The sequence below is a fragment of the Chiloscyllium plagiosum genome, chromosome 29, assembly GCF_004010195.1.
Source record: "Chiloscyllium plagiosum isolate BGI_BamShark_2017 chromosome 29, ASM401019v2, whole genome shotgun sequence".
NCBI classification, from domain to species: Eukaryota; Metazoa; Chordata; class Chondrichthyes; order Orectolobiformes; family Hemiscylliidae; genus Chiloscyllium; species Chiloscyllium plagiosum.
This window is the reverse complement of record NC_057738.1, coordinates 32192459-32216924: the sequence shown is the minus strand read 5'-3', so window position 1 is coordinate 32216924 and position 24466 is coordinate 32192459. Positions and strand designations below refer to the sequence as shown.

Here is a 24466-nt window from a genome sequence, read left to right as displayed (position 1 = left end):
CCTCCAGTCTTCTGGCACCTCACCTGTGACTATCGATGATACAAATATCTCAGCAAGAGGCCCAGCAATCACTTCTCTAGCTTCCTACAGAGTTCTCGGGTACACCTGATCAGGTCCTGGGGATTTATCCACCTTTAACCATTTCAAGACATCCAGCACTTCCTCCTCTGTAATCTCGACATTTTGCAAGATGTCACCATCTATTTCCCTACAGTCTATATCTTCCACATCCTTTTCCACAGTAAGTACTGATGCAAAATATTCATTTAGTATCTCCCCCATTTTCTGAGGCTCCACACAAAAGCCGCCTTGCTGATCTTTGAGGGGCCCTATTCTCTCCCTGGTTACCCTTTTGTCCTTAATATATTTGTAAAAACCCTTTGGATTCTATTTGGTGTTTGATTCAGCTCAGTGGCTGGGGCCTGGAAAGCAGCAGGTTCCTACATAGAGCTAGACAATATTGATGGTGTGGGGGAGAAAGCTTTGTGTTTTTTTGAGGGTTCATTTGGATTCTGGACTGCTAGCTAGGCTGCTTCAACTGACTCCACGTAATATCAAATTGTAATTTGTACTTTTTTTTCATTTCACTACAGAGAACTCTTGGAACAAGTGGCAGAATTTGAAAAGGCAGAATTTACTTCAGGAAAAAAAGTGAGTTTAATTTAAATGTAAATTAAACTCAATTATTTGTTTAATGTTTTAAAATTAAACTATCATTTTTCAAATAGAGTGCAGTACAAAGTTTATTGCAATATTTTTGCAAAGCTGTGGGTTGTTTAATTTCAGTGAGAAAAGACAGCTTGTCTCCCAAATCCAACATTTACCAATAATGAACAAAATACATCTCTATAGAATCCACAAAAGAGTAGTTATTAGAAATGTACCAGACAGTTTGGAATAAAAGTACTGTACTGTATTTTCTGAAGAACACAATAGAGGGCAGTGTGAAAATTATGACAGCACAGAACAGTGATCTGAATGATCTGAAAAATTAGACCATTGTTTTCCAGGAAGACGCAGCACTGCAGGCTATTCTGTGCAACTCACTCAGTATTTTTCAGTTGTACCATCTAAATAACACTACACAAATCAGTTTCTCCCCCGCAACATTTTTAATATCGTTGCATTCAGCTCTGCAGATGATAAAGAAAATGGTCAATTTCTCCTTCATTTCACTCTACTTGTTAATATTTTAACAAGTATAATTTTTCTGTAAAGTGAACATTGCAAATATTTCTAATTTAAGTAAATCACAATCTACCACAAGTTGATGGAGTTCTGAAACACTAATAGAAAATGCTGGCAATGCACAAAATCTGTGGTGAGAACAAACAGCTAATATAATAGGGTTATGTGCTTTGGAAAACTAAATGATGACTTCATGAACAAAATCAAAAAGTGATTGGCAGGAACAGTCAAACACTGCGAGGAGGTATCAGTGCACTATTTGAATAATGTAACGGATCCACTCAATAAACTGAAGGAAAGGTGCAATACAGGAACTAATGACATATGACTTTCATGGGCAATGGGAGACCGAAAGAAAAGATCATAATATTGGGAAAGATGAAGCACAGTTAATCACACTTTGAAACTTAAACAGAAAGTAATGATAAAATATATTGGCCTGCCAGAGCAACAAATACAGGGGGAATATATGCTTTCTACCTTTCTAAATAGAATACCCAAAGGGTCACATACTTGAGTAACAAAGAACTGCAGAGGACAAGGGTTGTTAAGTATATTCAAAGCAGAGGTAGAATGATTTTTAATCAGAAAGGAAATCTAGGGTTATGGGAGTAAAAGCAGGAAAGTGGAGTTGAGGATTATCAGATCAGCCATAATCTCGCTGCAGGGCAGAACAGACTCAGTGGCTCAATAGCCTTTTAGGTTCCAATATCTTATGGTCTTATAGAAAGTGCTTGGAGTAATAATTACAGGATTAAAGTCACAAATAATAAATAGAGAGAGAAAAAGATTCAAAATGAATAAATGGGTAAAATAGTATAAAAGGAAGAGTAATTTGTCATGGGAAGAGAAGTTCAGGGTAATAGATGACAGAGTACCAAATGCATGGATTACTGACCAGTAAATCCAGGTGGTGTAAACGTCCGCCTGTAGCAATGAATAGCATTTGTCAAGACAAGAATTAACTAATTTTATAAGGCACCTGCAACATTGTAAAACATTCAAAGGTGTTTCACAGAAATACTATATAACAAATTTTAACATCAGGCCATAGGAAGAAAATGTTTAAGTCAATGTAAATATTGCTTCTCACTGAAAACAATAGTGAAAGGTGAATGGGACTTAATGCAAGTAAGTATGTGGGTGTAGAACTTTGGATTTACAGAGATTATGCCAAAAGAATGTTGCAAAGTCAAGTCTAAAGGTAAAGGCAATGATAGATTGTACTGTAGAGAGAACTTCAACTAGCAAAGCATGGGAGATTGGTTTTATTAATAATTGCTGTATGCATTTCAACATTGAGCCAGGAACTACGATGCTGTTCTTATGAATCTAAAGCACTATGCCTGGCAGCAATGTTACAATTTCCCAGTTTAATTGTACATCTTTCTTCACCTGAAAATGTGACTTTTGTACAGAAATAGCAACTAGTTCTATTAGCTTTCTCTTATTTCAACTGAACCTTGGTACCCCAAAAATGTTTACGTCAGCAATATATGGAGTGTGCACAAATAAAATTGATTGAAACACTGAGCAATGTTACAATTTCCCAGTTTAATTGTACATCTTTCTTCACCTGAAAATGTGACTTTTGTACAGAAATAGCAACTACAGACCTCACTTTCTCCTTATTTCAACTGAACCTTGGTACCCCAAAAATGTTTACGTCAGCAATATATGGAGTGTACACAAATAAAATTGATTGAAACACTGTCAGGGCATGTCATACTTTATATTTAATGCAATTTAGATCCTAATGTTGATATTTCTATTCAGTTAAATTTTATCACTTTGATCACATAATTACTTTTTTTGTTTATTTATACATTTGCTTAGTTACTGTTGATCCTTGGTTTAAATCACGACCCATCCTTTCCTGACTGCAAATTCTCATGCTGGTAATTTACCAATGAGAGCCATTTTTATTTATTATCGACTCCCATTTACCGTAGTCCTCTACTATTTTTGGAGTTTATTTTGATAATCTTTTAATCAACAACTTTGTAAATTTACTTTGATACTATGATCGAGCATAATAAGGATATCGCCAACTGTAGAGTAGCATGATCTACAGACCCTGATCTTCTGAGGAGCAGTGATCATTGTTGGATTGCCGCTCCATCCAAATTCTGCCCCTGCCCCCAATCTCTATCCACCCACCCCAGCCTGCAGTGGCACTGCTCTGTATTTCTTGTTGGGTGTTTCAAGCTTTGCTTTACTATTAGTGCAGAACGTTTTGCCCTCAGCTGTGATCAAGTGCTGGACAATTCAAGAAAGACCAAACATTCACTCATTTTAAAGCATTAGCTGCCATTTGGTAAATATGATGGTTCAGTGTGAGTTTAAGTGAATAGCTGAATGTTAGTGAAATGATGAGTAGACAAATGAATGAGTGAATGCATTGGGTGGGAGATATTTTGCTTTAAATAACCTGTTCAGATATGTTGTGACACAGCTGTGAGGCAGGTGGAACTTGAAAGGCTGAGTGAAATAATTGGAAATGCTGGGTGAGGTGGCATGTGGGTATATTTGGTGATTGGGAGCTGCTTGGGAGGCAGATGAGGTGTCACAGGGTTAGTTGGGGTGGTGGTGGATTCAGGGGTTAGTGGGGATACCGGTGGGTGAGATTGGGGTTACCCAGGCGATAGATAAAGATTTTTGTCTAACATTTCCATTAACATTAAATTAAACCAAATAACATTTCCTGGGAAAATACTTGGCTAAATTCCAAGGAACTGATTGGAGTCTCTGACTCTAGCATAGTATCAGAAGCATTCGTGGAGGGACCTGGGAGCAGGTTTCCTGGGTGTTGCCATCAGAAGTTTAAGCTTCCTGTGAAATTCTCCAACAGATCTTATCAGGACCTCCATAAGGTCTAGATACCCATCACTTCTCGCATGTCCAGTTTTGGATTACCTGGAGGCTGGAAGGATATAGGCCTCTATCTTTTCTGACATGGTGGTCTGATGTACTAATTTCTGTTCCCCTCTTTACTACAGGCAAACACAGAAATCGGTAAACCTAAACTTGCTCCACTTAATGAAGGAGGAGTGTCTGAACTCTTAAGTAAGGTAATACTTGTTTGAGAAAAATGTGTGGATGTGACTAAAATAAGTATATTTGAAATACTTTGAAATAAAAATAATGCTAAAATATGATCGTGTTAATTGACTATAATTTATGTTGAAAGGAAGTTGTTTTCTCTTTAGGAATTGTCTTGATTTTAGAAACTAGACAAAAGTGAGAACTGCAGATGCTGAAAATCAAGAGTCTAGATTAGAGTGGTGCTGGAAAAGCACAGCAGGTCAGGCAGCATCCGAGGAGCAGGAAAAGCTCTTCATTAGGAAAGGATAAAGGGCTTTTGCCCAAAACGTCGATTTTCCTGCTTCTTGGATGCTACTGATCTGCTGTGCTTTTCCAGCACCACTCTAATCTAGACTTTGATTTTAGAAACTGCCAATGTCCCTTCATTATTTAAGGATAGGTAAACCAAACTAAGTTTGGAATCATCTTAGTTAAATATTAGTTATGAGAAAGTTACTAGAAATTATTATTGGGAACAAAATTGACTCAACACTTGGTTAAAAATGAATTGATCAGAGCCAGTATGGATTTGTAAAGGATGTCTAGTGTATCTAGTTTAAATATTTGAGGAGATAAGAGATGTGGTAGATAAACGATTCTGAAGATATTATTTGAATTTGCAGAAGGCATTTCACAAAACTTAACATCATAGACCATTACCAAAAAGTAAAAGCGTGTGGAATTGGGAAAAGATATTTAGACATAGCATTGGTTTGTAGTTGAAAGACTCAGAGTAAGAAAATAGAATGTACTCAAATGGGCTATATGTGACAATGATTTCCCACAGGGATTTGTGTCAGAATCCCAGATTTTTATTATTTTTTTAGATGATGTGAATGAAGATAGTTTGCTGACTGTTCAGTGGCACAATATATAATATAGATAGGAGGAGCAGGAGGTTTTAGAGGTAAATAGATTAACTTGTCAAAATTATAGCAGAGGATTTTAAAGTAGGAAAATTTGACATCACAAAAGTTTGCATCCAGCAAATCAGACAGCATCTGTGGAGAGAGAAACTTAATATTTCAGATTGACAGCCTTTTCATTTGATGTTTTGCTCAGCATTACCAATTTTATACTGGAACAGCTATTTAGTATTTACATAGCCATTGATCTCAGTATGAAGTTTTTGGGAACCAATGTTAGGCATCTGAGGTAGATAGCTCTACGAAATTTATTTCCAATAAGTAGTTCACCCACTAAAGATAATTCAGCATTTTGCACATTAGAGGTAGAAAGAAGCTTTCTTATTGGGCCATGAGGAACCATGGTACTCCTTTGCTTCTTCCAATCCTTTGTCCCTCAAATTCACAGTAATGGTGATTGGATCACTGTTTGCATTTGTGGATGAGATTCCATTCTGAAATTTAGCCAAGTGCTTTGCTGGTGCCCAAACATTCATTTCACCTGCAAAAGTTACAAATTTCCAATTCAGGTTCGACTGCAAGTAGGCCTTGAATGATCTGTCCAGGCACACACTGCTCATCCAGTGTCACTTGGGCCCTGTAACCAGCCCAGACTAATTTCTGCCTTTGCTGATAATAACTTCAGAGAAAACAAGAGGATCATTCTGCCTGATCTTTGGCTTCAATATCTGTTTGCCAACATCCTTTGGAGTGAGGAGCCATCTAGTGACCTGACTTGGTGTTGCAGTCTTTTAGCAGCTGCAAAGCAAAATCCAATTCAGACAGTGATCCTGAGCAGTCAAATGGAAACGTTAGTAGCACCTGATTACAGAACATTGTTTAGAATAGTATTTATTTGAGCAGTGAGCATGAGACACTAGAGCAAAGTTTGATTAAAATTTTACAGCATCTGAAACTCTTAACATAAAGATTACATTCAGTCAATTGCTCCACATCTAAACAATTAAAATATACCAGTACAAGGGCACTGCTGTAATTGATTTTTTGATAAGGCTATGAGCGAGGAGTATATTACCTCAGCCTTATTCAACCTTGGGAGTCTGTATATAAGCTAAACAGGGCCCATCAGTCTTGCAGCTGTGACTCAAAAGCAGGAGGTTATTTCTTCAATCTGTTTGCAATCCCATAGTGCATTTCTTTGTCAAGTGAAGCTCATCAGAGTCACATGATAAAATGCCATTATCTGTTTTGGCTACTGTTAAGCAAAACAATGGATTAATCACTGAATATACTTTGTTTATAAATAAACTAAATCAATCATGGAATGTTAATTTCCCTACTAATCCTATGTATCTTCTGGCTTCCTCGTTATAGATGGCACTATAGGTGAACGTTATTGTTACTGATGGGTAAACCTTAAATTTGATTGAGTTTAGTTTTAAATTTATTCCTTTATTCTAACCTGCCCTTTCCCATTGAGCACCCTATTTCAGACTTGTGGCTGCATCCTTTCTCCTGTTTGCCAGTGCTGGTCTGACCTTTGTTCTCATAGAGTCACAGAGTGCTACAGCACAGAGACAGGCCCTTTGGCCCATCTCCGTCTAAACTTTTCCTATCTATGTATTTGTCCAAATGTCTTTCAAATTTGTTAATGTTCCTAACTCAACCACTTCTAGTGGCAGCTCATTTCATATGCGGAGCACCCTCTGTGTGGAAAAAAATGTTGCCCCTCTGGTTCCCTTAAGTCTTTCCCCTCTAACCTTAAACTGATGCCCCCTTGTCCTCAATTCCCCAGGGAAAAAGACCGAGTGCATTCACCAAATCTATGCCTCTCCTGATCTTATACACCCCTCAGTCTCCTACGTTCTGAAGAAAAAAGTCCTCACTTATCCAACATCTCCCTATAACTCAGACCTTTGAGTACTGGCAACATCCTTGTAAATTTCTTCTGCACTCTTTCCAGTTTATACCATCCTTTCTATATCAAAGTGACCAAAACTGAGCACAATGCTCTAAGGGTGGCCTCACCAACATCCTGCACAACTGTAACGTAACTTCTCAACTTCTATACTCAATGCCCTGATTGATGAAGGCCTGTGTGCTAAAAGCCTTCTTCACTTACCTGTCGACCTCTGACTCCATTTTCAGAGAACCGTGCACCTGAACTTCAAGATCCGTCTGTACCACTACACTCCTCAAGGCCCGACTATGAAACTTCTACCTTGATTTGGCTTTCCAAAATGCAAGACTCAAACTGATCTATATTAAACTCCATTTGCCATTTCTCAGCCCACTTCCCCAGCTGATCAAGGTCCTGCTGTAATTTCTGATCACTTTCCTCATCCTTCTCAAAGAAACATAGAACATTGGAACATAGACCTTAGGAGTAGGATAGGCGACTTGGCTAAGCCTGTTCCACCATTCGGTAAGATCTTGGCTGATCTGGTTGTGTCTTTGTACTTTTCGCAACTCATCTGCTCTTACTCTGGCCTACCTCCTGAGTCTGTTGCCACTTCCTTTCTGCACATCTCAGTATGGCAATTTGATTTTAAAATGTTTAATTTTCATAAGTGCATAGTTTGAGTAAAACAATCCTTATTTACAACTGGCTAAACATTCAGGAAAGACCAAAATGTGGATAGTGGGAGTCTCATATTGGGCAGGTTGTTGATGTGTTATGGGAGGAAGGAGCAAAGAAAGAAGGATTTGCATTTATATAGTGCCTTTCATGGCTTAAGAATGTTCCAAAGTAATTTATAGCCAATTGTGGGAAATGTGGTTCAGTAACATTCTTTAAGCAACAATATGATAATGACCAGGTTTTTCTTCAGAGATAACAGTTGAGAGAGAAGAAGGGCTCATGCCCAAAACGTCGATTCTCCTGCTCCTTGGATGGTGCCTGACCTGCTGCGCTTTTCCAGCAACACATTTTCAGCGAGAGAGAAATATTGGCAAGGACATAACTCCCCTTCTCAATGCAGTGGATCCTTTACATCTGTCTGGGAGGGTAGATGGGGCCTCAGTTTAATTTCTCAACAGCCTTGATGTCACCAATGCAACCCCTCCTTTGTACTGCACTTTCAGGTGTCAGCCTGGCTTCGCTGAACCCACAAACTTCTGACTTGGGTGAGAATGCTACCAACTTAGCTACAGATCTCATGCCAGAAGTAAGGCTGGTGGAAAACTTGGGGAGGAAATAAGTTGAAAGGTACGGCAGGGTGAGAGATCTCATGCCAAAGTGGCACTAGTGAAAAGCTGAAAGTGATGGCAAGTCAGTTTAGAAACCAGGAAGGGTAGAGAAGCAGAGAAGTGGTGAAAGAATTCTCCCCTGGACAGGATGGTGAAGATGGGGAGACATGAATTAGAGGTGACTTGGGGGCTGGTTGGGTGAAGAAGGAGTAGCCAAAGGGTGAGAGGGAGAAGCTGACATGGGTAGAATCGCAGTACAATATAAAATGAGTAAGTGTGGCCATTCTGACTTACCTGGAAACAGACTCTTCGATCCAACCCATGTGCGCTGACCAGACATCCCTATCTGACCTAGTCCCATTTGCCAAGCACTTGGCCCATATCTCTCTAAACCCTTTCTATTCATATACCCATCCAGATGCCTTTTAAATGTTGTAACTGTACCAGCCTCCACCATTTCCTCTAGCAGCTTGTTCAATACATGCACCACCCTCTGCATGAAAAAGGTCCTTTTAAAGTCTTTATCCATCACCTTAAACTTATGTCCTGTAGTTTTGAACCCTCCAGCCCCACCCACCCCTGGGAAAATTACCTTATCTTTTTATCCTATTCATGCCCTTCATGATTTTATAAATCTCTGTAAGGTCACCCTCAGCCTGTGCTGTAGTCAAAAAAAGCCCCAGCCCTTTCAGCCTCTCCTTATAGCTCAAACCTTCCATCCCTGGCAATATCCTCATAAAATCTTTTCTGCACCCTCTCAAGTTCCATTTATCTGTTGTACCTTTTGAAGAGTTGCAGCAATTCTGTAAAGAGTAATTGTTATTTATACTGGTCAGAGCTTCCTTGCCATTCCATCAAAATTACAACAGTAAATTCACCAATAAAAGGTTCCTCCTCTTTGTGCAATAATAAGTGATTCATTGATATTATTCGCCTGTTACTCATAGAATGAGACATTTTTTTCTCTATTCAGTTTAATGTGTGATACTACTTGAGGGACCAAAGTCACTTAGGTGATTATTACAAATTATAGACTTTTATTGAGATCTGCATTCAGTGCATCAATTATTTTGGTTTAATTTAATGTTGATTGTCACATGTATTTTGTAACAAAATACAGTGAAGTGTTCTAAAATGTCACCATCTTAAACACAGAAAAAAAAACCAAAGCATAAAATATGAAGGCAGGGAAATAAAGGAAGTGTTCAACGTTACGGTCCTTCTTGTTAAGTGTCCCATCATGGGTCTGGTGGCCAAGCAAGAGTCCCCTTTGCCATCCTACCTTCACTGTAATGCAAGTCGCCACTCTTCAGTGCCAGTGAGATAGATATGACATTTATTTAATTGATCTATTAGGTGACACTCTCTCGATAAGCCATTGTAATCTTTACTCTAATTCCATGTGATGTGTACAGGAAATCACAAAACTCCAAGATGAGAATGACAAGCTAAAGGCTAGACTGAAGACAGTAGAAACACAGGTAAATAGCATGATCATTGACAAACTGGAGAATCCTAGTTAATAAATCATGCCTTTGTTTGACAAGGTGACCTTTTTAATTACTACTATTTCAGGCGACAAATGCACTTGAGGAAAAATTCAAATTGGAACAAGTTCTAAACGAATTGGATAAAGTTCCAGAGGACCAAGAGGTAAGACAAACTTAAATGTCTATACATTTAAGACATTTGGAACAAAGAGGACAAAGTTTGTTAAGATATGGCACGTCAATGGAGTGTGTGAGTAAATCAGAGGGTATATGTACACATAGCAGACTTTGGGCAGCCAATGGGGTACACTGAATAGCTATCAAGAGTTTACACATGCAAAGAACAGCTATTGCAACTGCAGGCAGTGGTAGTGCTAGGCCAGAAAAAGGTTAACTTGTGGGTTGGAGAAAGCTAATCTCAGGAGGTGGGAAGAAGACCCAGGTTGGCAACAGCCCAGATTCTTTCTGTCAGGCTAAGATAAAAACTCGTCCTGTTCTGAGCCCTACACAAATCAATCTTTATTGCTTGACCCCTCTACAGCTGGACCTCCACTTGATACTTTGCTGATTGTTTGTTGTATCCAGTATCCCATAAAATGGCAAGTGATGTCCTTTTATGACACAGGACTTCAATTTTTAAAAATTGAATCATCTGACCCAGGCAAACTCTCTTTCCTCCACCCTCCCCTCTGACCTATCACCATCACCCCTCCACCTCCATCTACCTATTGCGTTCCCAGCTACCTTCCTGCCCCCCAGCCCCATCCTCCTATTTATCTCTCCTCAGCATCCCCCCCCCACATTCCTGATGAAGGGCTTATGCCTGAAATGCCAACTCTCCTGCTCCTTGGATGCTGCCTAATGTGCTGTGCTTTTCCAGCTCCACACCTTTTGACTCTGATTTACAGTCCTCACTTTCTCCCAAACTCTCTTTACTGACCAGCAATCGAAAGTGTTGAGCAGGTCAGAAAAGGTATCTAGTGAGTTTTGAGACGATATGTAGCGCACTTGAGGTTCTGGATGTAGGTTTGCTCGCTGAGGTGGAAGGTTCATTTTCAGATATATTGTCACTATACAAGGTAACATCATCAGTGAGCCTCCAAATGAAGCACTGATGGTGTAGCCCGCTTTCTATTTATATGTTTGAGTTTCTGAGGGTTGGCGATGTCACTTCCTGTGGTGACATCATTTCCTATGGTGATATTATTTCCTGTTCTTTTTCTCAGGGTGGTAAATGGGATCTAAATCAATGTGTTTGTTGATAGAGTTCCGGTTGGAATGCCATGCTTCTAGGAATTCTTGTGCATTTACAAAAAACCTTGCAAGGACTGTAACAAACACTACTTTACACATTTACAAAATACCTTGCAAGAACTCCAACAAATACTACATTGGACAAACAGGCAGAAAACTAGTCACCAAGATACATGAACACCAGCTAGCCACAAAACGATATGACCCACTCTCACTAGTATCCTTACATACGGACGAGGAAGGACACCACTTCGACTGGGACAACACATCCATCCTAGGACAAGCCAAACAGAGGCACGTACGAGAATTCCTAGGAGCATGGCATTCCAACTGGAACTCTATCAACAAACACATTGACTTGGATCCCATTTACCACCCACTGAGAAAAAGAACAGGAAATGACATCACCTACCCTAGGAAGCTCAAACATATAAATAGAAAGCGGGCTATGCCACCAGTGCTTCATTCGGAGGCTCACTGAAGATGTTACCTAGTATGGTGACGAAACGCCTGTAACAAACCTTCCAGCTCAGCGAGCAAACTTACATCCACAAATGGTATCTACTTAACATTAACTCTGTATTCCTGGGAGCCAAGAATGCTTATCTCAGTCAGATTGTCTGCTCTTTTAAATTGAGATCCTATAGAGTAAAAGGACAGCAGTTACAATTTTTAGAGATTACTATGCACAGCATCAACAGCGTATTCTGATCATTTTAGTGGTTCCAATGAAATCTACTCCGATCTAAATATTTAATAAACAGCTGGATAGATGTTTGAAGGAATGTGTGAACAGGGCAAGCAATAGAATTTGGGTGGTGGGTTAAGAACAGTACTGATGCCACCAGGTAACAGCCCATTTCAATGTTCTGATATTTGTGTAGTAAAAATCAATTAGGCACTTCCATTCGTGTCATATTGGGTCCGAATTTGAATTATTTTGCCAAAAAAAATCATTTGCTTGGATGGGTACCAGGCAATTAAGTTATCATTATTCTTACAGGACTGTTTTGTTGTATAGTCTTGTTTTTGTTTGATTTCAAACAGCAGATGTTGCTAAAGAATGTAAATTTTCAGGCTCTATCTGTTTGGCAACAGTATAGCATCCAAAATAAGGTTGTATAGGGCCTTGCTGGTTCAAGGTTTTATTTTGTGTTAAGTGAACGCAGCTTCTCTTCTGCTGTGAAGAAAGCAAAGAAATGAGGCATTTGCTCTGAAAAACTTGTTTATTTTCTTCACAGTAGAACTGCAATTATGTCTCTGACTAGTTTTAGACTGCTTGTTATAGATGAAAATGCTTTGGGTGTGGTGTTTCCCCTGTCCTGCTCAAAAGATGGGTGTTCCACAGGCTATGTATCCTATGTCCCATTCAATTATCATGAATCAAGTAAATGTTAGCCCAGCTTGAAGTGACATGCTCCACCCCTTCAGTCCTTTTACCCCACTTGATTATTGAGCAGAGAATATCTATTTAAAAGGAGTATTTATTATTCAGAACAGGTAATAGCAGCATCCTAACCACCAGCACAACAACAGCAATTCCTTACAGAGTAGACATGTAGGAGTAGGAGTTGGTCATTCAGCCAGTCGAGCCTGCCTCGCTGTTTAATACAGTCGTAGCTGATCGAACACTTCAATGCCTTTTACCCATCCCATCCTCAATAACCCTGTATACTGTCAGTAATCATAAAAATATCATTCTACCTTAAACATATTTAAAGGTTGTAATTCCACAGCCTGCTGTGGTATAAAATTTCATAATTTCATAACCCTGTGAATGAAAAACATTTTTTCTCATCTTGGACTTCAATGGCATCTTCCTTTTATTTTTAAAATGTACGCCTGGTTCTAGATACTTTGACCAGGGAAATGTCAGACTACATCTACCCTATCTACTGCTTTTAAGCATTTTGTAAGTTTCAACTGGATCACCTTTTGTTTCTGTGAAACGTCAGAAAATTCAAGCTCAGTTTGCGTGGTCTGACTTCGTATGACAGTGTCACCATTTTGCGAACAAGTCTGGTGAACCTTTGTTACACTCCCTTTAAGGGAATAATCTTTCTTGAGCTAAGGACACCAAACCTGCATGTGGTAGTCCAGGTGCAGTCTGACCTAACTCCCTTACAATTAAAGCAAGGGTAGATCACGTGGAATCATTTCTCTGAACGGAACATTCTTTCAGAAGAGATATTTGCACATAACCCCCATTTCTAGAATTCGGCTCTGTTTTGGAACAAGATAACTTGAATTTTAAGTTTGGAAGTATATGTTTTGCTGTTATTGAAGAGCGTGTTCTGGTACCCAGAATTCAGCACATGCTATTGAAGATAGTGATAGTGTTTTAACTTTTGAAATTTCTGTTTTGAGCCACTAAGCAAATACGTTTATTCATTTGTTTTTCCTGTGTCTTGTGTTGGTGCAGAGTCAAATGTTAAATTAAAATCTGTTTGCTCCCTACTGCCTGCCTGAATGATATTTGTGGTATGTACTATTTACAAACCTCAGCAAATTGCTTATTTATATCTGTATGTGAAATTACAAAATGTGCTTATTCGCCAACTAAATTTATTTATCTCATTATTTTTCTTGTATAAACAAATTACAAGAATTTTCCATCTTTTTTTACTAGTCAACATTAAAAACACAGCAAGTAGCTGCCCTTGAGGAGACATTGGCAGCTTTGAAAGTTGATTTTGAAAAGAATCTGAGTATGAGCACTGCAAAGCAAAAGACCCTACAAGATAACCTCATCTCTACTAAACACGATCTGCTCAAAGTACAGGAACATCTGTCATTGACCGAAAAGGTTTGTATTGGAACTGCATTATTAAATCAAAATAAATAAATACCCCTTGAGTATTGAAGGCAACAGTGAAGCTGAAACTTGTTCAAGGCAGAATGAGTTTTGTATGAAAACATTCAAATTATTCGCAGTAGTAGTAAACAAAAACCATTTGCCAATTTGGATACATAAAATACTCAATATGGTGTATTGCCTTTTCTTGGGAATCTTATACCGTTTCTATGGGGTATTATATTGTTACACTATGCAATGCCAAATATAAACAGCTTAAGTGTTAGAGCAGTGTTGATTAAACTAAGTGTGAAACACTGACAAAGCAAAACAGGCCAGAATCTAAGGGTGCAAATTGCTTTGCAACGTACAATTCAAGTCAAGGGTTCTCTCCTGAAGCTACAAGTATCCTCCTGTCCTCTGAAATCCTGACATATCCATTCACAGTAAACAAAGTGAAATTTGTAGTCGAGGTCTTGAAGTTATTCTAGTTGATATTGAGGCCAGACTGCTGCATGACACAGAATAAAAAGCTTAAATATCATCAAGCTAGTGCTGAGTTTCATTGGAACGGTGCAGGGTCACAGTTAAGAATGGGTCAGGGAATGGAAGTGCGAGGTGATCATGGTCACACTTGTGACACAGGTATTACACAAAGAGTTTATCCAAATTGCATTTGGTCTTTCCAGTGTTATAAACAGTCAGTATATCACACTAAGCTGCAGAAAGAGAGGAACAGCATGGACATCTTTCTATGCCTGCAAGGGAAAATGAAGAGGTGAAGTAGAATTAATGGAAATTCACTCATTCTTAAGAACACGAAGGAGCTCTTGCATAAAAAAGTCAACTGGAAAAAGTTTATTGTGGGGACTTGATTCAGGCAAAGATATTCACTGTACAGGTAGAATGTCATAGCAAGAGTACTGCCAAGTACAGACCATGACATCTTTTGTTTGGAGGGAGGGAGGAAGTGAAGTTTGAACAAAAGTAACTTAAATTGAAAAAAGTTCAAAGATGTAGTCTTGTCACTTTATGTATTACTTTGCTTTATTCTAACTCCTGAACCTTCAGCACTCTGTCCAATGACTCATTTCCAGTCCTGACATCATTATCAAACTCCTTGACAAAGGGATGCTACATATTTTGACTTAATGACTTCTATCTTGCCAAATTTGAACATCAACACTCCAGTCAATCCCACTACTATATGCCAAAGTAGAAATTCCCAGGCTGACTCCACTTTCACAATCTCTCACTGGGTTTTGCTGACATCTGTTGCAAATCTATCAACTCTTGCAACAAACGGGATTGTAATGATGTTTGTTTCCTTCCTGTAAAGGCGCCATTTCTTTAATTGGATTCATTACCTTGAACGTATTTAGTACGGTCTTTTAGAGACGAGCTGAGTGATTTTTCAAGTTGAGATAAATTGGGGGCAGCTGGAAAATTAACAGCTTGGCAGCACTTCTCTCTTTGTAATCTGTATTACACTTATCCAAGAATCTGGAGGGTGAACCAATCTCCAGATGAAAGGAGAAAAATCAGCTGTTTTATACAAGCTTGCAGTTGAGATAATAATTATTCTTGGGTACCAGAATCTCATTACTGCCTACTCAAAACAAAAATAAAGCATGTGAATGTATATTGTACTGCTTTAAAAAAAAAGTAATCTTGAACTCCTGGCAATCTTTTCCAAGATCCACATGCTTCCTAACACCTTGGCCCTCACATACTGATAGATGCCTGTTACAGACCTTCTGCAGTTGTGTCCAGGATTGGAGAACACTACCAAAAGAGGCTCAGCAGGCCTACAGTCTGCCTGGACTGGAAGACCTTCTAGACCTTTCACCTTTCGCACTAGGAGAATTGCGCCTTATGACGACCGGCGCCTCCCCACCCCTAAGCCCTTGGAAAGAATTTAAGATTCATAAAACAGCCACAACAATTTCAATATAATTGTGTTCAGCTGAAGTGTTTTTCAAAATGTGCAATTCTATAGTTTCGTAATAATTTCAATTTCAGTCTCAGCAATAGGACAAGTAAATATACTGCTGCAAGCAGAACAGCATGTTTCCTGTAATAAGGCTTTCCTGTTGTAGACAGAGTTTCAAACCATTACAGCTAGCTTTTGCAAGAAGAGTGGAACTTTCATGTTCAGTGGGGTGGTTGGGCCACTCGTGTTACACCAATTTGTATTTGCCTTTCCATTGAACTGAATAGAAATGAGAGTTCTGTCATAGACTGCCATTCTGCTGCTAATTGTAACAGGAACTGCTTGAATAACACAACAACTTGCACATTTTATGTAGATAAGGTATATTTACTGTTTTACTCAAAGGGAAGCCTTGCCCAGACATAGATATTAGTTAGCAATCACTTTACATACTATGAAATAGTCAATGAAATGTTAATATTCTCACAACAGGAGTTGGACAAAAAGTTCCAGGAAACAGCTGCTTACCGCAACATGAAAGAAATGTTAACGAAAAAGAATGAGCAAGTGAAGGAATTGCGGAAACGTCTTTCAAAGTAAGTTGCTGTTTTTGTCAATTCAGATTTGCATGGCTGGAGAATCCTACCTCGATTCCATTACAAGGTGAATCAGCCTGTCTTTATTCATTCTACCATCCTGAAACACACAACAGTTCTTCCCTCTTCACCTAATTTTAAAAAATCAAGTTCTTGAGTTTCATCATTCTATCTAGAAGCACACTGCAATTGATGAGCATTCTTTGAAATATTGTGTGAGTTCACTCTTAAAGTTGCCTTTTATTCTACTGTTACAAGTTACGGTAGTATTCTAATTTAACTTTTACTTTCCCCATGATTATAATCCAAGATTATCTTGGATACACATAGTAGGTTGAAAATCCTGTGGCCTAGAATGAGCTAACCATCCACAAAGGTGCCAGTATCTGAACTGGTGGCGGGTGCAGGAGCCAGTTTTTCCAGTGCTCCCTCTGAGGGATCTGTGGCTTCTTCCTCAGGAGGAGGAGACGATGTCCTGAGGGGCTGCTGTTTTCAGAGCAGAGACTGTACAGATGTCACTGGAGCTGCCAGGAGATGAGAGAGCAAGTTAAGAAATGGGACTAGAATTCTGGGCACATTGGGAATAGTGGAATTGGGAGAAGAGAGCAGCACAGCACTTGATCATGAATCAGAACATAGACGTTTCAACATCGCCACATGAGTGATTATAGTCCTGTCCTCCTAGGGGGAGAATTCACTCCTCATAGTGGGTGATGAGATGGATGACACCTCACCACTGTCTTGGTTCTGTCTGCCCTACTGTGGGATGATTTCTCTTGGACTGAGACAAAGGGAGAGATTGCATGAGTTTAAAGTGGCTGCACTGCTGTGGGGAAAGATGCTGAGGTGAGCTAAGTGAGAGTAAAATAGCGCAGAAAGCATGCCGGGTTAGTAGTAGGGGATGTCGGAAAGTGAGAGCATTTGAAGGAAGACGTTGCACGGTGAGATTGGTAGACCATGTGCTTTGGTGGGAGGTGGGTGCAATAGTAGTGTGAGGTAGCAGAAAGAAGATGGTAACACTTAACTTCACAGAGCACAGAATATCATTGACCTCCTTCTTGCACTACTGGGTGTACCTCCAGATAATGGACAGCACACTGACCCAGATGGAACTTTCGACCATGTTAGCAGGGTATGGTCTCCCCGATGGTCCTAAGGAAAGAGGACATCCCTTATATCTGTCAACAGGTCCCTGTTGGTAAAATGGGGTTGCTAGCTTGCCTCTATGAGCTATCTCTTGGGCAATTCTTCACACCCATGAACTGTGAAGACAGCTCTTGGCTGACAGTACTTCGTCTGGTGCATGGCTGCAGTTTAAGTAAAACAATAGGGGTCCCAGAAAGTCCTCCCAATGGTGGTGCTTCAGTCATTGGCAGGTAGAAGATAATGTTAGCAAGCCAAAAAGTGGCATGGTGCATACAAAGTAAGACGGGCTGTGGAGAACTGTGTGATATAATTTGCTAGAGCTCATGAAGAGAAACCCTCCAAGAAACTCCTTGAAATTAATATCTTTTAGCCGAATTTTAATAAAATTCAGCACAAACAGAGGATTAACTGACTAGCAGAGATTAGTCATAAAGGAACTTTTTTCAGGCTGGCAGCCAGTGACTAGTGGGGCTCTACAGGGGTCAGTGTTGGGATCACAACTGATCATGTTATACATTAACAATCTGGAGAGAAGGAACTGAGGGCATTATTGTTAATTTTGCAGATAACACAAAGATGGGGGAGGGACAGGAAGTGGGGAGTCTGCAGAAGGACTTGGACAAGCTACGAAAGTGGGCAAAGTAGCAGCTGATGGAATGCAATGTGGCAAGTGTGAGGTCATGCACTTTGGAACAAAGAATAGAGGCAAAGACTACTTTCTAACTGGGCAAAGGCTTCATAAATCTGAAGAACAAAGGAACTTAGGAATCCTTGTCCAGGATTCCCTTAAGGTGCAGGTCACTTGGCAGTCAGGAAGGTAAATGCAGTGTTAGCATTCATTTCTAGAGGAGTAGAATACAAAAACAGCTGTACTGCTGAAGCTGTATAAGTTTCTGGTCAGACTGTGTTTGTTAGGGGGTTTAGGGGGTTAGATAGGGTTGACAGTGTGAACCTTTTCCCGCGTATGGAGTCGGGTATTACGCGCTGTATTCTTCTATGTTCTATGTTCTATGTTTGGAATATTGTGAGCAGTTTTAAGGAAGGATGTGCTAGCATTGCAGGGGAGTCCAAGGGAGGTTTACAAGAATTATGCCAGGGATGAGGGGATTGTCATATGAGTGGTGAGAACTCTGTGCTTTATGGAGTTTAGAAGGATTGGCGGTAGTAATCACATAGAAACTTACATAATTGAGTCATGCAGTGATGCAGCACAGAAACAGACCCTTCAGTCTAACTTGTTCGTGCCAACCAAGTTTCTCCAAACCAAACTAGTCCCACTTGCCTGCATTTGGCCCATCTTCCTCTAAACCTTTCCTATTCATGTACCTGTCCAAATGTCTTTTAAGTGTTGTAACTGTACCTGCATCTACCACTTCCTCCAGCAGTTCATTCCACTTACAAACCACCCTCTACGTGAAAAGAAAATTCCTTCTCTGGTCCCTTTTAAATCTTTCTCCTCTCACCTTAAAAATAATTAAGGTGTGGACTCCTAATTTTGAAATGCCCCCCCCTCCCCCATCCTAGGGAAAAATCCTTTGCTGATGACCCTCATGCTTTTATAAACCTCTATAAAGTCACTCCTCAACTTCCTAACGTCCAGTGGAAAAAGTCCAGCCTCTCCTTATAACTCAAACCCTCCAATCTCAGCAACATCTTGGCAAATCTTTTCTGAACCCTCTCCAGTTTAATAATATCCTTCCTATATCAGAACGACCAGAACTGTGTACACTACTCAAAACCGGCTCATCAATGTCCTGTACAGCCTCAACATAACATCCCAACGCCTATATTCAGTGGTCTGAGCAATGAAGGCAAGCATGCTAAATGCTGTCTTAGCCACCCGTCTACCTGTGATGCACCTTTGAAAGAACTATGTACTTGAACCCCTAAACCTGTCGCTTTGTTCAGCAACACTGCCCAGGGCCCTACCTGGTAGTGGACATGGACAAGATGTTTCCACCAATAGGAGAGTCCAGGACCCGAGGACACAGCCTCAGAGTGAAGGGATGGCCCTTTAGAACTGAGGTGAGGATGAATTTCTTCAGCCAGAGGGGAGTGAATCTGTGGAATGCATTGTGTAGAAGGAGATGTGTGGAGGGAAGCCTTGGAATGTGTTTAACACCAAGGATAGATAAGTACTTGATCAGAAAGGGGATCAATGGTTAGTGACAGAAGGTTGGAGAATGGGATTGAGAAACATATCAGCGATGATCAAATGATGATGTGGTCTTGATGGGCCACATGGCCTGATTCTGCTCTGATATCTTGTGGTTAAGTTAGACATCTTTTCAGTTTTACGTTTGAAGGTTTTCAAGTATTTCTTTAAAGATAATTTTAAAATGATCTGGAATGTTTAAAAAGTAACTGTGTTCAATTAAATTACCCACATCCCTTTATCCTGAAGGCTGAGCATTGACTTCTTTGTTTAATGTTTCTAGGTATGAAGTTGCAGACTGAGGACATTGTTTGGCTCTTGTCAAACTGCTTCAGAATTTCAGAATGGATTCACTGCATTCTTTATTATCTCCACATTTGGGAACTAAGTTACATTTAGAATTGTCTATTTTAACATTTTACCTACATTAAAATTATATTGCATACCTTTAAAATATGTTCTGTTCATTTAATTTCCTTGTCTTTCCTTACACTTGATAGAGTCAAAAGTGTGAAGTTGGAAAAGCACAGCAGGTCAGGTAGCATTCCAAGGAGCAGGAGAGTCAACATGTCGGGCATCAACCCTTCATCAGGAATATGTTGGGGGGAGGGGGCTGAGAGATAAATAAATGGTGGGGTTCAGGTAGCTGGAAAGGCGATAGAGAGATCTAGGTGGGGGGTAATTGTGATAGGTCAATGGGAAGGGTGGAGTGGATAGGTGGGAAGGAAGATGGACAGGTCAGGTTGAGAGGGCGGTGCTGAGTTGAAGGATTGGATCTGGAATGAGGTGGTGGTTGGGGAGATTTGGAAACTAGTGAAGTCGATATTGATGCTGTGTGGTTGAAGGGTCTCAAGGCAGAAGATGAGGCATTCTTCCTCCAGTTGTTGGGTGGCTTGAATTTGGTGGTGGAGGAGGCCCAGGACTTGCATGTCCTTGGCGGATTGGGTGGGGGGTGATGAAGTGGTCAGCCACTGGGCAGTGGAGTTGTTTTATGTGCGTGTCCCACAGATGCTCACTGAAACGTTCCACCAGTTGGCGTCTTATCTCCTCAATGCAGAGTAGACCATATCAAGAGCAAAGGACTCAGTAGAGGTGGGTGGATGTGCAGGAAAATCTTTGCCGGATCGGGAAGTATTCTTTGGGGCCTTGGATGAAGGTGAGGGGGGAGGTGTGGGTGCAGAATTTACACCCCTTACAGTGGCAGGGGAAGGTGCTGGGAGTAGAGGGTGTGTTGGTGGGGGTATTGGACGTAATAGAATCATGGAGGGAATAGTCTTTGCAGAACGCAGATAGAGATGGGGAGGGAAATATATCTGGTGGTGGGGTCTGATTGTAGATGGCAGAAATTGCGGAGGATAATGTGCTGTATCCAGAGATTAGTGGGGTGGAAGGTGGAGGGCGGGGGGGTTCTATCCTTGTTGCGGTTGGAGGGGTGGGGTTCAACGGTGGAGGCGAGACAAGTGGAAAAGATGAATTGGAGGGCATTGATCACATGGGAGGGGAAATTGTGGTCCTTTAGATAGAAGACCATCTGGGATGTGCTGGAGTGGAATTGCTCCTCCTGGGAACAGGTACAGCAGAGGAACTGGGAGTAAGGAATAGCATTTTTACGGTGGTGGGGTGGGGGTGAAATCAAGATATCAATGGGAGTCGGTGGCTTTGAAATAGATGTCTGTGTTGATTTGGTCACTGGAGGTAGAGTTAGAGATCCAGGAAGGGAAAGGGGGGGGTGTATCCTGCTTCTTGGATGCTGTCTGACTTGCTGTGCTTTTCCAGCACCACACTTTTCGACTTGCATTTAATACCTTGATTTAAATTGGCAGTATTGTTGCTGACAGCTAATAATCATTAATCTTTCAATTAAAAACAAAATACTGTGGATGCTGTAAATCTGAACCAAATACAGAATGCTGTAGAAAGTCAGCAAATCTGACCACTTCTGTGGAGAGAAAAGACAGTTACTGTTTCAAGTCTGGTATAACTACCCAGAACTGAAGGGTTAACTCTGTCTCTCTCTCTCTCTGCGCGTGCACACTCTCTCACGCTCTCTCCACAGTGCTGTCAGACCTGTTGAGTTTCTCCAGTATTCTGTGTTTGTTGTTGTTAATCACTTAATCGCTATGATCACTTCTCTGTTACCATGGATCACATGGACAGTCTTTGTCAACATAAAAATTAAATTAAAACCAAATAAATGAGCCTATCAAATATAAGCTTGCTGTATATATTATATATTTGTGAGTAGGAGAAATCTTACATTGATTTTGCATCTCATTGCATCCATGGAGTCATCCCAACATCAAAAGAGTTTTTTTTTTAAAATGTGGTCAATCTACAGGTCATTTTCACCTGGTCCAGGAATTTTAGGACACAGTTTGGCACTCCACTCAGGTTATCCAGAAAGACTGAGGGGTGGGTTTTGGAGGTAGGTTTCTGCAGTTTTGAGCTAGTGAGATCTAATAGGATTGGGGAGGACAAGAATGTCATCAAAACTGCTCAACAGCTTTCCCCCAGATGCATGTTATATTCCCTTACCTTGTTCTGCAATTGATCTGTAGCTTCATTTGCACCATCAGGTACTGCCCTTTTCCCACCATTATCAGTTTCTGTATTATGTTATAACATCTTAAGGGGATATTTTCTGCTTCTGCAATCAAAGTACATATGTGGAAATTATGCACCGCCGATCTGTGGTGCTTTGGTTTAACACTGATGTAGAGATAATCAAAGACTGTGTTTCACCATTTTGTGATAAGTTCCTAATATGTGCAAGAACAAATAAGTGGAACATTAGGCCTTTAATGCAGTTTTCTGTTGCTAGGTTTTAAGGTGAAAGGAGAGAGATATTTCAAAAAAGACTTTGGGGGTAATTTTTTTTTTACACAGTGGGTGATTCACATGTGGAATGAACTTCCTTAGGAAGTGGTGGATGTGGGCACAATTATAATGTTTAAAAGACATTTAGATAAATACATGAATAGGGAATGTTTGGCAGGATGCGGGCCGGGAGCAGGCAGGCGCGACTAGTTATGTTTGGGATTACATTCAGCATGGTCTCGTTGGGTGGAAGGGTCTGTTTCTACACACTATGACTCTATGTGTAAAGAAGAGCCTCTGGTACTTTTTTAAGAAAAGTTTCTGTAGTTTTGCCAAAAGTGCTTTATAAGAGATATTTAACACATTTCTACAGAGATGCAGGAAAGGTACTTATCAAGAAAACAGTTCCTGACGCGGAAAATAGCTTTGGTCAAGCCAGAGACATCAGTCACTTGCTGATTGAACCAGGAAGATACTTATTTAAAAAATTTATTTCAAATCAATGTAACTACAACTAAAATAATGTTATTGAAATTCAATAAAATCATTGTACGAAGAATAAATGTGTTGCTGCACAAAAACAATGCTGACAAAAATAATTCTGCAAAATACAGATGTCCTAAATAACTAGTATTTTTGAAAGCTTTCTCTGGCTATTGTAAAGACTGTGTCTTTTTATTTTGTTTCTTTATGGACTATGGATTTAAAAAAAAAGATGCTGCTTTGAACCAAGGAGGTGATGCAAAATGATTGTGTAAAAAATCATGTTTATGAAGCACACAGTTGTGTATGGTGCTACATTTTTCCTGGAACAGGGAGAGTACAAGCAAATGTACTGAACCGATGGTTCTGGACTAAGGGCAGTTGCTTGGCGACAATACTTTGGCTCCTGACTAGGTGATCGTAGTTTTTGTGAGATCATCACACCAGAGAACCACCCAGTCGCAAAACAAAAACATTGAAGAAAGGTTTCTCTGTCATACCTGGAGGATGTCTTTACTAAAATAGGAACGCTAGAGGGATCACAGGAAGAATCCAATACTTCTAACCCAAGAGCATTGACTTGGGAACCTGATTAAATCAGTATAATTTTAGGCACTGAAGCAGGGGAACTCATTATGGAACAAAATTAAGTTGATCTTTGTTCCCCTGTTTCAAGTGATGTTTTAAATATAGATTTTGTGTTATTTGGAGTTTTATACACAGCTATTGAAAAACGTTTGGTATCATGAAACGCTTTTTGTTGGAAAATATTTCAAACCCAAATTACAACATTGTTCAAATGGAGTCTACTGATTCAACTATCTTATAGAACATACAACAGTACAGTACAGAACAGGCCCTTCAGCCCACGATGTTGTGCCGACCACTGATCCTCATGTATGCACCCTCAAATTTCTGTGACCATATGTATGTCGAGGATTCTCTTAAATGTTCCCAATGACCCTGCCTCCACAACTGCTGCTGGCAACCCATTCCATGCTCTCTCAACTCTCTGTGTAAAGAACCCGCCTCTGACATCCCCTCTATACTTTCCTCCAACCAGCTTAAAACTATGACCCCTCGTGTTAGTCATTTCTGCCCTGGGAAATAGTCTCTGGCTATCGGCTCTATCTATGCCTCTCATTACCTTGTATACCTCAATTAGGTCCCCTCTTCTCTTCTCCAATGAAAAAAGTTCGAGCTCAGTCAACCTCTCCTTATAAGATAAGCCCTCCAGTCCCGGCAGCGTCCTGGTAAAGCTCCTCTGAACACGCTCCAAAGCATCCACATCTTTCTTATAATAGGGCGACCAGAACGGGACACAGTATTCCAAGTGTGGTCTAACCAAAGTTTTATAGAGCTGCAACAAGATCTCACAACTCTTAAACTCAACACCCCTGTTAATGAAAGCCAAAACACCATATGCTTTCTTAACAACCCTGTCCACTTGGATGGCCATTTTAAGGGATCT

At 40.1% G+C, this 24466-nt stretch overlaps 1 protein-coding gene across 3 annotated transcripts in view; it reads left to right on the top strand.

Moving 5' to 3' along the window:
- lztfl1 (leucine zipper transcription factor-like 1) overlaps positions 1-20144 on the top strand; it is a 30015-nt gene extending 9871 nt beyond the window's left edge. Inside the window, exons 3-9 of one of the 3 annotated variants that reach the window (XM_043719445.1) lie at positions 594-651; positions 4188-4259; positions 9743-9808; positions 9903-9980; positions 13701-13877; positions 16291-16394; positions 19979-20144. In XM_043719445.1, the coding sequence (XP_043575380.1) occupies positions 594-651; positions 4188-4259; positions 9743-9808; positions 9903-9980; positions 13701-13877; positions 16291-16394; positions 19979-19997 (574 nt within the window). In that variant the 3' untranslated portion in view covers positions 19998-20144. Of the gene's footprint in view, positions 1-593; positions 652-4187; positions 4260-9742; positions 9809-9902; positions 9981-13700; positions 13878-16290; positions 16395-19448; positions 19548-19978 lie in introns of those variants that run through there. The other 2 variants (XM_043719446.1, XM_043719444.1) reach the window with 2 other exon arrangements.
- Positions 20145-24466: the final 4322 nt, after the last annotated feature.